The sequence below is a fragment of the Thunnus albacares genome, chromosome 10 (genome assembly GCF_914725855.1).
Source record: "Thunnus albacares chromosome 10, fThuAlb1.1, whole genome shotgun sequence".
NCBI lineage: Eukaryota > Metazoa > Chordata > Actinopteri > Scombriformes > Scombridae > Thunnus > Thunnus albacares.
In genome coordinates, this window is record NC_058115.1 from 12,134,761 (window position 1) to 12,151,220 (window position 16,460).

Genomic DNA, 16,460 nt, shown 5'->3' on the forward strand with positions numbered 1-16,460 from the left:
GAGAGCACAAATGTTAGCGAGTTGAGGAGTTTTCTTGGGATGGTAAATCAGCTGGGAAAGTTCATTCCCTTTCTAGCTGAAAAAGACAAGCCACTCTGCGACCTCCTCCTGAAGAAAAACTGCTGGGTCTGGGATGTGGACCAGGTGACGGTGTTTAATACACTGAAGAAAGCACTGGGCCTCACATGGGCCTGTGAACGGTTCTGGGATTTCCTCATAGGAAAACATTTCTGCCTGGAGACCAACCATAAACCTCTTCTCAGCCAGCTTGGAGCCCAAGCTCCGGATCTTCTGTCACCAAGAATCCAGCACTTCAGGATGAAGCTGATGCACTACTCATACTCCATCATGTATGTGCCAGAAAGTCACTTAGGACAGCAGACACACTGTCAAACTCACCTGTGATATCGTGCATGTCCACAGAAGAACAGGAGCTGATGGAGAGCACCAACATTTACGTGGACTGTGCCGTGGAAAGCCTACCTGTCAGTCCCACAAACATGGAAAACCTGAGAGAGCTGCTAAAACCTGTCCCTGGTAGCAAAACTTACTTGCTTGTCATCGATTACTTCTCCAGGTACATTGAGAATGCACAATTATATCACACCAGTTCCACTGTTCATTTAAGATTGATTTTTGCCCACCATAGCTTGATGTTGGATAACAGGCCATGGTTCTCTGGACAAGCTTCACTTCCTTTGCAGCTTCATATGGATTCAGGCACATCACCAGCAGCCTGAGGTTTCCGCAGAGTAATGGGGAAGCAGAACTGGCAATTCAGACCATTAAAAACCTCCTGAAAAAAGCAGGAGATCCCTACCTGGCTCTACTCACCTATAGAGCCACACCTCTCAAGAGTGATTATAGCCCTGCTCAGCTTAGGCCAATGTCTTCACACTATAGTGCCAACTCTATAGTGCTGGACCCTGCACTGCCTGACAGCATCACATTAGCTTGAAAGAAAAAGGGGAAGGGGGCGTCTGATGCTGAAAACTACACCAGGCGTCACTGTGCCAAAGCTCTCAGTGACTTGTCACCAGGAGAACGTGTAAGTGTAATTGACGCAAAGGCATCTGGAACTGTGCTCCAGAACTCCACTCCGAGGTCTTACTTGGTGGATCTACTTCCTGGGGTGGTGAGATGCAACTGCCAGCACCTGATACCTACACAAGACAGAGCTTCTCCACCACAGCCAAAAACACCAGAGCCAACTCCTGAACAGGCTCCCATGTCACCTGCTGTGGTACCCCAAGTCTCACCTGCAGAGACCCCCACTCTCAGAACTAGGTCTGGGAGAACCATAGTTAAACCTAGTAGGCTTAACCTGTAATCTGAACAAAAGAGAAGCTGAGAACTGAAACGAATGAAAGAATATGTAAAAAAAAAAGAAGAAAACCAATGTAACTGGTGAAAAGAAAATGCTATGGGGCTGTTACAGGTACTGTAAGCTAGCCTATGTTAATGTTTATGGGTTGCAGTAACAGAAATAGCTTAATTACATTACAATGAATAATCACTAAAGTGCCTATGTTAACACTGCTCTTCCCTACAGAATTTAGATAGGGACAGGCCTTTCAACAAAAGAGGCAGAATAATCTTCTAAGGTCTGATGAGACAAAGGCAGTCTACCCTTTGTTTTCTAGAAAGTGGGGATGTGATATTATTGTATGTCAGTACTTAACATAATTGACATACCATGATTGATTGACATTTATTTGACCAATAGGAAGCCTTGAGTAATATGGACCTATAGGAACCAGGCTAGGTGCGTCAGGCTAGTTAAACATGTTCTTCCTGAGCTGCTAAGCTAATAAAAGAGTTGCATATTTAATCTGCAGTTTGTCTCACACATATATATTATATTGCAAACACGACATACCTGCTTTTGTTATTTGATATGCTCTCTCCACCACTGAATGAGCACTTTTGGGTTCAGCCTAAGAATTGAATTTCCATGTTTGCTCAGCGCATTGCTAATTTCAGTGTTTGCTTACTGCTTATCTTCTTGTTAACATGAATATTATGCCCCCTGTGATTAACTATCTCCTATTCCTGCATTTACATTGGTTTATTCTCTGTCACCCATATGCCACAAAATATTAAAGATGTACAATGATCTGATTGCATGCAACTAGCTGCAATATTCTCTTTACTGTACTGCCATGCCACAGCCTTGTAATGTTACCCAGCCCACTTGCTCGGAGAGGGAAGGTCAGACAACAGTTCTGAATCAAAGCGTTGAGATCTAATGAGTTAATAACAGGGGGCATTGCATTCTCCACAGAATTAAAAGCCCTCTGCTATTATGTCTCTTACTTAGACTACAGGCACATTATGAGAGCTTCTAGAGAGGTTCAATTAACACAGTTCTTAAGCACAATTATTTGTTGGGGGTCATTAGCATTGCAAATTGGGGCTGGTGGACTTTGATCGGGTCTTTGACCTATACCAGCAGATCTATAGGCCTGCTAGCAAGAGAAAGAGTGCAGAATGCCAATTATCTTATTATCAACATTTAGCGACTAGAATGAATACTAACTCGCATGTCTAGCAGTGTGTCAGGTTCAAGGCTGACATGGCAGGATTACGATCAGACAGGGTCTAGGCATGGGACTCCTGCTACCTGACGGAGACCCTGAGCTTACTGAGGGAAAATACACAACACGGGATGATAACATTTTACCTTTAAACTGTGCGTACGTGCTTTCAAATGACACCGTCTTGCTTGTGTATTGTTTATGTGTGCCTGAGTGCCTGTGAGTGTGTGCACTAGAGTGTGTTTCTGTGCAGGATTTCAGCATATGTTCTGGACTGAGAGAATAATGGCCCTCTTTACGCCCCATTATCCTGTTAACAAATGACAGTGTGAGCGAGCTAATAGATGAGAAGCTAAATTTGACCGTATTATTTACTCTTTCTGTGGGAAAACAATGCAAGGTTTTGAATTAGTTCATCAAATCACATATTAATCATCAACTCGGAGCTAAATTGCGTTTCCATTCAGTGACGATAAGAGGAGCAGTTCTGTTAAAGAGGCCCTGACCCTGTACAACTGTGGAAACATTAAGATGCATGAGATGGGCGACAAGTTCAAGTGCTGCAGGAGAAAAACCCCTTTTGTTCTGACGGAATTCGAGATAGCCTGTGGTGTGTGTGAAGACTGTGAATTTAGAGTCGGGCAGAGCCAAGACCACCCCCTGACATTCAATGAGGCTGGCTAAAGAGAGTGAGATAGAGCAGGGAGGAGTGAAAAGAGCAGGAGTAAGAGAGAAGAGAGACAGAGGCAGCTTAACATTTGTGTCTCCAGGTCACTAGAGTGGCCAGCTTTAGCAGGAGAGATAACAGGATTACTGCAATCATGGCCACAGTTTTCTATGACTTCAACCCCCTTCCCACCCTCACTCATCTCCCACCCCTCTCCTCTTCTCACCCATCCCCTCATCCTCTTGGCTTGGACCAGAGCTGGGACTGTGATGGACTGGGGTCGGGCTCCACTGGGAAACAAGAGACACTCATACAGCTAATCTCTTCGGGCTGGTGCTGACAGAAAGAGGTTAGTGGCTGCACCAAACTCTCTCTTGCAGCAAACATAGCCTACCATCAGACACAGCAAAGAAACACACTCTAAACAAATCAAAGTATTAGCAGAAGCCCATATATAAAAAGAACTGAATGGGTTCAAAGCCACAGATTAAAATATTCCTCACAGCAAGGTCAAGCTTTTACAAGTTGTCTATGTATTGTTCAGGCTTGGTGTGAATTAAACTGATTAACTTAACTAGCTCTGACAGGGATTATAACTAGCATTTGATCAGTTAATTAGTCAAGCTACATGTCATCTGAAACAGAGAGATACACAAAGAATCATCAGGCTTTAATATCCTCATAAACTCGTCCTCACCCCTCCACTCTTGCAATGTCCTTGTGTGTTTAAAAATGTGGATTCATAGCGATGATCCATTTTCAGGGCTGCTCTTTTCAGGCAAATGCATTTGTTTATAGAGAGTAGCCAGGCTATGTGGGCTCCATAAATCTGTGTATTTGTCAGCAGGATGTGACAGGCTTTTCCTCTCTGACTGAGAGTCTATCAGTCTGAGCTCCAGTGGCCGTGCCCGCTACAGTCAACTCTGATTAATAACTACAAATAGAAGGGACTTGTCTGCTCAGTTATAAATGGGGACTGTGTTTGCTTGGGAAAAGATGCACATTCTGCCTGATAAATCACAGAGTAGGATGGGAGAAAACAGCACACAGGAACACAGAAATATAATATGGAAACAATTTCTCAGCTGGGCTCAATGATAAAGCTGACTGTCTTGTTTAACTTAATGCCAGCAATTACTGGGCTATGCTCTTCTCTTTTTCCCCCTAGAATTCCTTGCCAGTAACTATTCTGATGGAGGGATCAGAAAACAGTTTGTATTACATTAAATACACACTGGATTTCCTTCCTCTGTACATAAAAGAAAAATTTTAGTTCAGTACTGCTAAAATTTAGTTCACTGCTCAGGAGCTAGCAAGCAAAATGTCGCAGTGAGAGCACATAAACAGTTTATGAGCCGTTTTAAACCCAAATAAGAATCATTGCTTGAGGTCAAACACTGTACGAAAGAATCCAGGAGCCACCAGTTGAGGACATCAATTAAAACACCCATTTAACACTGAAGCATACATTTTTACAATCAAGAGACTAAAAGCTGAACACATTGACCTCATTACATGAATATTGATGAAAACGTAAATTCTGTAGTCTGAAATACAATACTGTGTGTACAAAGAGAGTCGACTCAAACATTTTGTCACCATTTGTCACCAAATTTTACTTTAAACTCACTACAATAATGATTAAACAAGACGGAGACTCTACAGCCATGCTAGCAGCTCTGCCTCACAGAACTGCTAGCATGGCTGTAGTATTTAGGCACTGCGGTGCTTTGAGCGAAATGCTAATGTCAGCATTCGAACATGCTGATGTTAAGCAGCTATAATGTTTACCATGATAAATCGATCTGATTGAAATTTGACCTGATGATAGCGCTACAGGAAAAGTCAGGGGATCAAGTTGTCACTATACAGGAAGGACATAAATGTCTTAAAGTTCCATGACAAACTGTCACATAGTTTTTAAGACATTTAAGATATTCAAAACCACAAGGGCCATGAGTGTCTGCACACAACTTTGTGCCAATCAATCATGTAGATGTGAAAACTTTGACCTGCTAGTGGCACTAAATAAAAAGACAGAAGATCACCAAAGTCCGTAGAATTTATCCTGACGGCAGCAAGGATATTTCTACCAAATTTCATGGCGATACATTCAAGTTGTTGAGATATTTCAGTCTCAACAAAAAGTGGTATTTGTCATTGCTAGAGGCATGCTGCTAATGTGGCCAAAAAAATCCTATACAGATATTTATTACAAAGCCTACTGTTTTAGTATTTATGATGGTCCCTCAAAAAGTCTGCTGCTCAATACAGAAAAACTGACTCGTGCTTCAACGTCTGTAAAAAAATAAATCTGACAGAAAGTGGGTGTTTTATAAATCATTATGTTTTTTTTTTAAAACTGTACAACAACACTGCCCTTACAAAACAGAGACATGTGGGCGTAAAGGCAGAACATTTAGTTATCAATAAACAGCAGGATATTTTGTTATTGTTCCACTATTCAAACGTGGATTATACTTAGTGGCAAACACACTGGGAATTTTATCCTTCATACTAAAAGCTGACAGTTTTTGAATATCACAGCTAAATATAAAAAACTAGCTGCACCATGTTCCAAATCCCCCCCCCCAAAAAAACACCCTTGTCGGCATCCTTCCAGTTTAATTAGATGTTGGTTTTAGGTGTAACTCTGTACTGAGTCGGAGGCTTGGTTCACTGCAGGTGTTTCAATCAGTTGTGGGATGGCAGAACATCAGTGATGCTCTCCCACAGGTCTAGCTGAGAACAACCAACTGCACAGTGAGGGTGCCACCAAATGCCGATCATGTCTCCTCTGCTGCTGTGCCAGCCTTGGCTGGGCCCATCAAGAGTGGGACATACATTAAATATTAACCTAATTGGTCCCAGCAGAGCCCTGCTAACATACGGCAAGCATCAGACGGAAATGTCACTGTTTCCCCGGAGCCCCCGCACACTTAGGATCAAAGACAATAACATTGGTTCTAATCTGCTGTAATTGGGAGATAAGAGTTTGCATGGTACAGCGTGCATAAGTGTAGCGAGCATGCATGTGCGTGTGTGTGTGCATCTTTGTGGGTGTGTATATGTATATACATGTACATATGTATGTATATGTCACTCTCGCTGATGGAGGCTTGTCAGAGCAATCTGACAGCCAGCGATGGGACAGGAGTGAAAATACCAGCATCTGTTTTGGTTCTACAGTTCTTCCTACTACTGAACAGGAAAGGCAGAGAAATGTCTCTTCTCCCATCAAAAGTATAGCCTGTTTAATGCATGGAAAGTTGACTACTTGTCTGAAAATCTAGTTCAGTGCCTTAGTAGGCTGCAAATGCTGTCATAAAATTCACATGTGCTGAAAGTGTACTACTATACATCAACACAAACATAAAAAAAAGCTGCTGTGCCACTCACACTGTACCACCAACTGCTGCTCCAGCACTGATACACACTACAATTAACACTAATGGTAGCCATAGTGAAAGTCTAATCATAAATGGTGCATTTTAAAGATAGTGATTAGTGATTAGGCTGAACCTCTCCAGGGAAGTTTAATCTCCACTCAAAGTGGTTAATGTACTTGCTAAATGAACTGCTCCTTCCATAACAGCACCAAGAGCAGTGTGAAGTCAAGATTACTAAACAGTGTGGGCCACGTTCTAAATCACTCACTAAAAACTACAATACCCTGGAGATGCTGTGGCTTACCACAGACCAGGTTGTGTGAGAGACGGAGAGCTAATGCACTCAAGGGTGTCAAGGGAGCCGCAGAGTATGGCGGCACAAGTGCTGGAGTCAAAAAGCTCCGATGTCCTTTTCCTGGCTAAGAGAGTGGGAGAATAGCAGAACAAGAGCTAGCCAGTGAGAGAGAGAGAGAGAAAGAGTTTTTGTGCAACAGCAGCCTTCCTGCTTCCAACTCAGGACACACAAGGTCATTCCAACTGCTTTGATATCAAGTAAACAAATCTGCAAAAAGAGCACATCCTCTGCAGAGCTGTACCTTCGACGCCGCTACATTTTACATTTACATTAAAACACAGTTGAATGCCAGCAATTTTCCATAGCATGCCTGCTATCATGCAGTAGCTGTCAGAAACAAAATAAGATAGCAGCAGGGGCAGAATTGAACCGCAGAAACACAGATGTATGCAAGGAGAGGTTTCAGTAATTCCCACCCCAAAGCTAGAGCTTATGCGCAGTTTTCATCTCGTCTTCAGCTCCCTGAATGTGAGAGTGCTAATTTCAGCCCGAGCCCCCACTGCCTCCCATTGTTTATGTCCCACAGCCATCCATAGATTGTGCTGGCGGCGAACCTCTGTACAAGGAGGTCAGCCATTACAGCCGGCAAAAGTGGACTCGAGTGGGAAGTGGTACTTGTGGCTGTGGGTGGTGTCAGACTGAGAGGAACAGCTTGGAGAGAGAAAGAGAGGTGCGGAGAGGAAAGAGAGAGCATGGGGGTTGCTGGGAAAAGATTGGGACAGGCTCTCCTTTTAATTTACTAATTAACCATGCAAATGAAATCTTAACAGGCTACTCAGAGGCAGTCCTCGGGGGAGGGGAGGAAGGCATTAGTGCTTGATTATACTCTGTCCATGTGGAGAGGAAAAAAAGAGAAGCGAAATATGGTGCTACACAAAGTGATGGGAAACTTCTTGGCCCACGGCAGCCAAGCAGAACCACTGACAGCATGAAAGGAATGAAACATCTCTGTAGGCATGCACACAAAAACACATGTGGTGATTGTATACCATGATTAACCTGGACATATGCATTGTTTCAGTGGACTCAGGGGAGAACATCAACTCCACAAATCACACATCCTTGAACTGCACATGGTGTAATCAAGCCTGCAATATTGTTCAATTTACCATAGCTATCCCTAACTCCTACATGCCTGTGCTGATTTCTACTTACTTTCCAATGTGACAGACAATGCTATTATATATAATAGTCTACCTATCACTCAGCCGGCTGATCCGTGCAATCTTGAGTTGAGAAACTGTCAGCCAAACAGAATAACAGGCAGAGCTACATTTGTCACAATTTACCTTGAAGACGTCCTGCGTGTCGTCCATGCAGTAGACCCTGATGTTGTACTCCAGCGTGGAGCAGTAGGCGTCGGAGAAGAGCACCAGCCTCAGTCGCTTGGCAGCGCCCATGTGCAGGGACTCTCCCACCAGGGCGAAGATGCCCAGCTGCTCCGAGAACAGCCGGCACGTCTCGGCCTCGAGCTGGCAGTAATAGGGCTCGGACACCAGCTCCTCCCCCATCAGCAGGACGTCCTGGAGGAGGTGAGGGGTGGGAGGGTGGGGGAGTTGGGGGATGGACAAGGTGTGGATGGAAGGTCAAGCACCCAATTTATGTAGGACGGAAGGGTAATGTGTTTTCCTGGGTACCTGATGTGTGTCTGTGTGTTTATAAAATGGTTGTTAGGGAAGCAGTTGTAGTTTGGTGCCTTAGCAAGGACCCCAAACTCCATCCCTCCTGCAGCATGACAGAGAAACATCCAAGCTGAAGGTCTTGAAGGTAATGTTACAAAAGATTCTTGGTAACACTTTACACCAGTAGGGAATACTTTGTTCTTGCCTCAAATTTCCTTTTCACTCCAGTACACTTACTCCATACTGACATAAAGAAACACATTCCTTCATATGAAGACACACATCCTATAGAACACCATCAATTTACTTAATAATGCATGAACGAGGTACTCAATTGACATGAAAGGAGACTCGAATAGATTCCTGGCAAGAGTAGATAGTTCTAGAGAAAGAAAAGACTGTGGAGGTGCAGTAAATATTGGATTATTGGGATTTCCGGAATTTCCACCAGCCTTAGAGATTTGTTAAGAAAGGTGAAAACAACTTGCCAATTTATCTGAAAAACAACACTGTTGCCTGATGGTGTTAAAAAAACTCTAACAGCCGGTACGAGGAGTAATTGGTACTTTAATTTGCCAATGAGAAAAAGGACAGATTTTAACATGCCACGGCAGCAACATCTTGCATTTTTCTCGTGCTGTATCACAACTGCACCTCTATTAAAGATGACAGACTTGCGAAAATATCCCATCCCCTCACAGTACGGGATAGTTTTATGAGATAATTCCACTGCTCTCAAGGCTAATTTGATGGGGACAAATTGGACCCAAGGTGACAACATTTTCTCTAAAATCCCATCATGCCAGTTGACTGACTCTTCCCATTAGCCAATCAGGCTGAAGAGAGCATTCTGCCTGCCAAATGCCCAGCGAGCCCCTCTAGGATCGATTCAACCAGACACCATCTACATCAATAGAATTAGTATTGACACAATTCATCTGCTATGCAACCACAATGGAGTCTCACTTTTTCATCATCTTAATATTTCTTCGAAGTGTAGCAGAGAGTGAGGTGGCTCAATTACGCCACTGAGCGCTCACTCTATGAGCAATTCATTTCTCTTTCTCCTGCTTCTGCATGGCTGTTATCCATTTTCACCATCTCTCTTTATGTCTTTCTCTCCTTAAATCTCCCTCTCCTGCTAAACATTCCTCTAGATCTACATTACCCGCTTGTCTGCTTTGCCTTTCCCTCTTTGTCTCCTCTCTTTCCCTACCATCACACTCTCTCTGCGGTTGTTTCCACTCTCACTCTCTTGTCCACCTGGCACTTTTTCCTGTGGTGGCCACGCAGTCAGGCCGTTGGGCTATATTTGGTCCGGCCGATGATTAAAAGTGCCGGTCTAACCTCTGCCTCAGACAGGCCAATCCATCCCACAGACACCCCACCGCCGCCACACACGGGGAGGCTGAATAATTTATGCACAATATCGAACATGAAAGAAGACCTACTAACACTCCAAAGCCCACCAGTACCCTTTCCAATCTCTCTGGATTGTTGAGATGGGTATAATGCCTCAAACCGCGTTTGTTTGCGCGCATGCATGTGTACGTGTGTGTGTGTGTGTAGACACCAAAAGGTTCTTTCCAACTCCATTCAACTAGAGTCTTGCAGGTCTGGTTACTTTCAAATTTCACGGATTGAAAAATGGGGAGGGAACTCTGTAATTGGAAGCAGCGGTCAAAAATGGTCAAGGAGCACTCAGAGGAGTATTTTGAGGATCAGTAATTTGCTTAGAGAATTTCTGTTTTGAGAATCATGTGGCTTAGCAACTCTTGAGCTGAGAGAGCCGGTGCTTCCAGGCTTTTGTTCTCGCCCAATGAGAAAACACCTGATGGTCAATATAATTAAACCCTATGGAGTGGATGAGTGCTGGGCCAGAATTACCTTCACTATACAACACTGAGTGCTGTCTAATTTGAGTTTCAAAATCGCCACTGAGCAAGTTTCTACTTCTCCAAGGAAAGGTCTCGGTGAGTTCAGTAAGACTAATACACAGGGTGGCAACTTTGTCTTTCTATAGAAGATTTGTGCTGGTGTTATTGTACTGTCTCACCTCCCAAGCGCCCTCGTAGTTTTGCTTCTTGAGGCGGACAGCCCAGTTATCGAGGCATGCGTCAGAGCAGTGGTCCATGCTGAGGATAACTGGCCGGCTCAGGACCACCCCTGGAGGGCCACAACTCACAACGGGGCTGAGCAGGGTCTGGCATCCGGCCAGGGGTAACCTACACCAGGGAAAGAGAAGAGAGTGAGACGAATGGATCATAATGAAGTGCTTTTACTCATAGAGTTATTAGTGAGAATTTACTGGTCTCTTGTAAGCAGGATATGATACTGTCACCTCTGTAAATTATCTAGCAACAGAGAGCAGAGAACAATGAAAGCTTGCTGGACACGCTGACTAGCTGGACCAGGTTGTGATGACTGAGTAAGGATGTTACTATCACAGCATGCAACAATGACTGTGCCTTCAGAGGCTTGGATGCAGCAGGCCAAATAAACAGTGCTTTCCAAACGATTCATTTAACTTAAACAGTGCACATCCTGGTAAAAGGCTATGTTATTTATTTACATCCCTCCTCCACAGTACTGGCACAGACTCTTAAGCCTTTCCTAATGGAACAGTAGAGCATCAAAACAAACAGCCTAGTGGCATCCAGGGAAGACTGCCAGTTAGGCAGTGTTAAAGAGACCCACCTTAAATCTTCCTTCCTCTGAACAGTGAGATAAATCTCATAGATCTTTCCTCTGGGGATGGCCTCGGGAGGAATGAGCAGACTGATTCCTAATGCAAATAACAACAAAGGGAGAGAAGGTGGGGTGGGTAAGAAGGAGGGGGACAGGCTCATTTGTTCTGACTGAACAACGCTTTTGTCATCTCACAAAGGAAGCCGGCCCACTCAATGAAACTCTACGGCTGCAAAAACAAAAAACAAATCTATTCTGAAGGTCAGAAGCAGCCTCCGTCAGGTACAGCAGATGCAAATCTCTGCACCGGCAGCCGAGGCGGCACACATCCCCACGGTCAACAATTAGCTGAGACAAAAGCGCACACAGCATCGCGGTTTAAATGTTCTCCGTCTGCCACCAAGTAGATAATTGAGACCGTGGAACAGACTACTCCAGGAAAATTGCACTACCTCGGGAGAGTGTTGGAAATCACCTTGGAGAATAGAGAGAGCTATTGAGGTAGTTTGAGTGTTGTGGCATTTGTTCTGTGATTCTCATGCCAAAATCATCCACTTAGAGTCCTATTTAAGATGTAGTACAAACAGTGACTATGTGACACAATCTTAATAGTCCCTGGATTGTAAACTGGCTCTGTTCACCATAAAACATCTGTTTGAATAAGGCAAAGGTGCCTGAATGCTCACAACCTTGTCTGATTCTATAAACCATGTCTTCCATGTGCCTGCTCTGCACTAAATGACAGTATATCTCCTCTGAATGGATGCATGCAAGGGCTGATTTTTCCTTTTTTTTCTTTTTTTTTTTTTTTGTCTGTGTCCCAATAAGAAAATGGGTGCCAATGCGTGGTATAGTTCACATGGCTTTAAGTTAATCCATGCATAAAATATTTGTAAGAGAATGAAAGAGAGAGAGAGCGATAGCAAGGAAAACACAGAAACAAAGATCTTTTCTCCCACAAGATACGGGTGTACTGGCACCATCATCGGCTAATCTCGACAGCCTACAATGAGTCAAGTGAAAACACCGTCTTCCAGTATAATTATATAAGATCTGTACTCAGCTAATGTGAAGTGGGGGAAGGAAAATTGGGGACTAATGATGGTGGACTATTTTATGTTTTATCAGACTAATCTTTAATGGACTATCTCTATCTCTGTCTATGCTCTTAGTGCACAACTGACACTTGTGGACATCAGCTACCAATTCAACCAGCTCTGTCAGAAGTGGAGGGCCTAATTGGAATAATTTGTTCTAGGTTTTATTCCAGGAATCTCTCAGAGTACAATGCATTTGGCACACACTCTTCATTTCATAGTTAGCCATCTCATCACTGCACTGAACATTGATTTTGACTGTTCATGTAGATGTAGGTTTATGACAAATATTTTAAATGATCTCACATTTTCAGACACAGTGAAGGCAAACGCTTTTTTTTTTGAATGACTGCGGGATAAATGTTTATGTTACATTTTTATATTAGTCACTTTTTATATAAACAAGCTGAGATGCACAATCCACCTTCGTCACAAGCACATTGTGTATTTTTGGTGTCTCATATTGTTCCTTTTAACTCTGATAAATGAATTTTTATCACAGATAGAAATACAGCCTGTGCACAAAGCTGTTTAGTATAAAGCATTGAAAACACTTTTATGTGTCTTATCCTGGAGTAAACCTATTAAGAAACCCACATGCACAAGATTTAAAAGGCTGAATGGTCTGGCTCGGTTTCAATAAGACAATGAGACGTTTATGGGACTCAGCTGTTACTGATAAATTCTCCTTGTTGAGAAGCAGGTGTAATAAAGTTTCTGTAAATGTTCTTTTTTTTAATTTGGTTTTATATAAAAGCAATATATGACATGTGCAATACAAATAAAAACTGACTCATTCCCACAGTATTTGTCCATTTAGAAGTAGATGTTAAATTGTTTAGGCAGAACTTTTCTCATTTTCTTGTTTGTGTGCCGTACAGCAGCAAACAGAACATCCCACGGAGGATTACTGAAATCTCCCCGTCCTTACATGACACACACTTACAATGCTGTATCTTTTCTGCTTTTAACTGTCCAACTTTTGTACCATAAGAGTTGTTATTCCATTACCTTCTGATCCAAGAGTTTCTGATAACTCGCATTTTCAGATTAGGAGGCCGTTTATTGGAATTAGGGAAAACTTTGCTGCAGCTAGAATCTTAACTAACACAAGAAAATTTGACCATATTACACCAATTCTAGCCTCCCTTCACTGGCTCCCTATCCATGTTAGATCAGAGGTGCTTCTAATGACTTATAAAATCCTAAATGGGCATGCTCCATCATACCTGTCTGATCTCCTTAAACCTTATATTCCATCTCTCTGCTCTCCGCTCTTAAAATGCAGTGCTCCTGTGTATCCCCAGAGTGAAAAAGAAGATTGCAGACGGTGGGGCCTTTTCCTGTCAGGCCCCATTTTTATGGAATAATCTTCCTGCTGACATCAGATAATCCGAGTCTATTGAGTCCTTTAAATCTAAATTTATAACTCACCTTTTTGCCTTAACCTTCAATTAGTAGCCTTTAGTTGATTAGTTGACTTTGTACTGTACAGGCAGGTCTGTCTCAGTCTCAATGAATTTATCAAGCTCTACTAATTAAAAACCTAAAACCTGTCTGTCCCGCTGATGAGATTATCGATTATTACATCTATTCTCATAACTGTTGCATTTCTCTAACCTTCTGTTTGTTGCATGAGAGCATCCGAGCTCTCTACGGTTTATATTCACATATTACAAATAAACCAAGACCTGTAAAAATAAGCACTTATGGACTGACATGTAACTCATTAGTTGGACGGTTTTCACCACATTCATTCAGCAACTGACATCAGGTCATGCAGCACTTTACTGCACCACATTTATTTATTTTCTCTGGTGTCACAAAGAGCTCACAACAAAAAATAACTGACCTCTTATGTCATCAAAAATGAGGGTCAGGCAGAGACAGGATCAAAAAGAGGCTGTAATATCATGATGATGATAATCACTGTGTGGCCCTTCCATATGCTGATTTGTGTCATTATGTTTACTAAATGATTTTGCATAATTATATGATTAGCAGATTGATTTTATGGTAGTTTAGCTTTTTGAATTCATACTAGGAATCACATATCTACTGTCATAAAATCCTGTGGTTGGTCCGCTTCGCTTTCACACCTCAAATTAACCACACTTATGTCCTATTGGACCCCCCTTATCAGGAGGTCTTGGGTGTTTCATCCGCACCAGAGTTTGACCAAGAGCTTTTTCACAGCAGCCCAAACCAGAGTTCATTAGAACAATACCAGGAGTTAGGTGTAAAAGCACTCTGTGCTCCTATTCCATCCATCTGCTGACCATCAACTGTCAAAGAAGCGATCTGTACAAAATATATACTATACAATATCATTTGTTAACCATAGTCACACATATGTGCATCACCATGTGAGTGTGGGGATTTCCTGTCATACATCAGAAAGGAGTTAAACAGGTGTGTAGAGCTTGTGTCATTAAAAAGTGCAGCAACTATCTCTCCTGTGATATTGTGGTACAACATGCCTTTGTTTCTACCTAGTCATCATTATTCATAACATGAGGTTGAGTTGCAGTCTTGACTAATAATGCTCACTATCTGTTCTTCTTCCTGAGTACTTTGTGACACCGGGGAACATAAACGACTCCTGGTAGCACTGATGATGCAGGATGACATCACCAAAATGGTCCGATCATTGTTAATCCACATGACTTCAAGCTTACAGCTCTTGAATGGGATCAGAACTAGCCCGGACCAAATCACTACATTAACTCCAGGTGTGACATCACCCTTGGAAACCTATCTGAATCTAAATGAAGAACCCACCTGTGTTGGGGATCGTCAGCCTCCCTCCCAGGAAGTTGAAGGTCCCATAGGAGGTGTTGGCCATGTCGCGAGGCAGTGTTTTAAAGTAGGTCTGAGTGGACAGCCTGCTCACAAACTCAGCAGGGTCAGAGTTGAGCTTGCCGTTGTGCAGAGTGTGTGAGCCGTTGGGAAGCGGGTCCAGCAAAGGGCCGTTGGTCATGGAAAACTTCCCGGTGGCATCGTGGCGAGAGCGCAGCGTGCCTTGGTAACTAGTGGTGGTAGTGGTTAGATCAGGCTGGATTGTAAGCAAATGAGAATTCTCTGTTTAAATAATAAAAAAAAGAAAACAGACAAAAACAATGAGTGGCGCGGGGGTTCATACATCACAGAGACAGACCTCACACTCTCTAAAGCTGTCTCAACACACACAGAAAACTGACACGAATACAGGAAAGACACATGGTGCAGAAAACAGAACGCTCACACACTCTTGACAATACACAAACACAAATTCCAACCAAAGCCAGTCAATTCCCCTCTCCTCTGTCTCTCTATCTGTCTGTCTCTTTAGCAACCACACAATCAATTCCAAACAGAACTCAGATACAGCTTAGCACTCAGAATGTATAAAAGCTTTTTTCACGGTGAATCACAGGCAGTGCAACCCAGTTCCCCATCTCCATCCAACTCAAACAGTTGTATTTCTATTACTCGCTGCACCTCTGAGGCTCCACACAGGCAGTAAACAGAGTGGGTACATTTCCTGACAATGAGGTGGTGGCAAAACATAATGTGTCAGGCAGGCAAATAAACAGTCTGTGCACCACACACACATACACAAACACACACATACATACATACACTAAATCTTTCTTAGACTACAAACCACTGTAAACACATTCACACCACCTCCGTAACCACACACACACAGCATCGGTGGTAGATGTAGATGATTGCTGTACGGTCATGGTGGGCAGACGGACAGAGCGACGGACGCACAGAGGAGGGTAGAACAAAGAACAGTGTCCTACTGCTGTGGGGGGGAGGCCTGCGTGGCCGCGGTGCCCACACACCTGGCTTGCTGGGCTTGATGCCCATGGGCTGGAAGCCAGTGGTGAGGATGGAGGAGTCCGCTACGTCGGCATCCAGGCCCTCCTTCTTACGCCGGTAGACCAGGACCACCACGATGAGGAGTAGAGTCAGACACAGAGCCACCGCTACCATGCCCACGTAGAGCGCCACGTCCTCTGCCCCGCTCACGGCTGCAAGGAGGAGGAAGCAGCGGAGACAGAGAGAGAGAGAGAGAGAGAGAAAGAGTGGAGGACACACAACGATAGGAATTATT

The 16,460-nt window shown here is 43.4% G+C and overlaps 1 protein-coding gene across 4 annotated transcripts in view; it reads right to left on the reverse strand.

Moving 5' to 3' along the window:
- unc5a (unc-5 netrin receptor A) overlaps window positions 1-16,460 on the reverse strand; it is a 143,968-nt gene that overhangs the window by 14,525 nt on the left and 112,983 nt on the right. For 2 of the 4 annotated variants that reach the window (XM_044363551.1, XM_044363549.1), the window contains 5 exons: window positions 16,189-16,377; window positions 15,137-15,436; window positions 11,268-11,355; window positions 10,627-10,795; window positions 8,238-8,471 (listed from right to left, as the gene is read on the reverse strand). In XM_044363551.1, coding sequence (XP_044219486.1) covers window positions 8,238-8,471; window positions 10,627-10,795; window positions 11,268-11,355; window positions 15,137-15,436; window positions 16,189-16,377 — 980 coding nt within the window. Of the gene's footprint in view, window positions 1-8,237; window positions 8,472-10,626; window positions 10,796-11,267; window positions 11,356-15,136; window positions 15,437-16,146; window positions 16,378-16,460 lie in introns of all 4 variants that reach the window. The other 2 variants (XM_044363550.1, XM_044363548.1) reach the window with 1 other exon arrangement.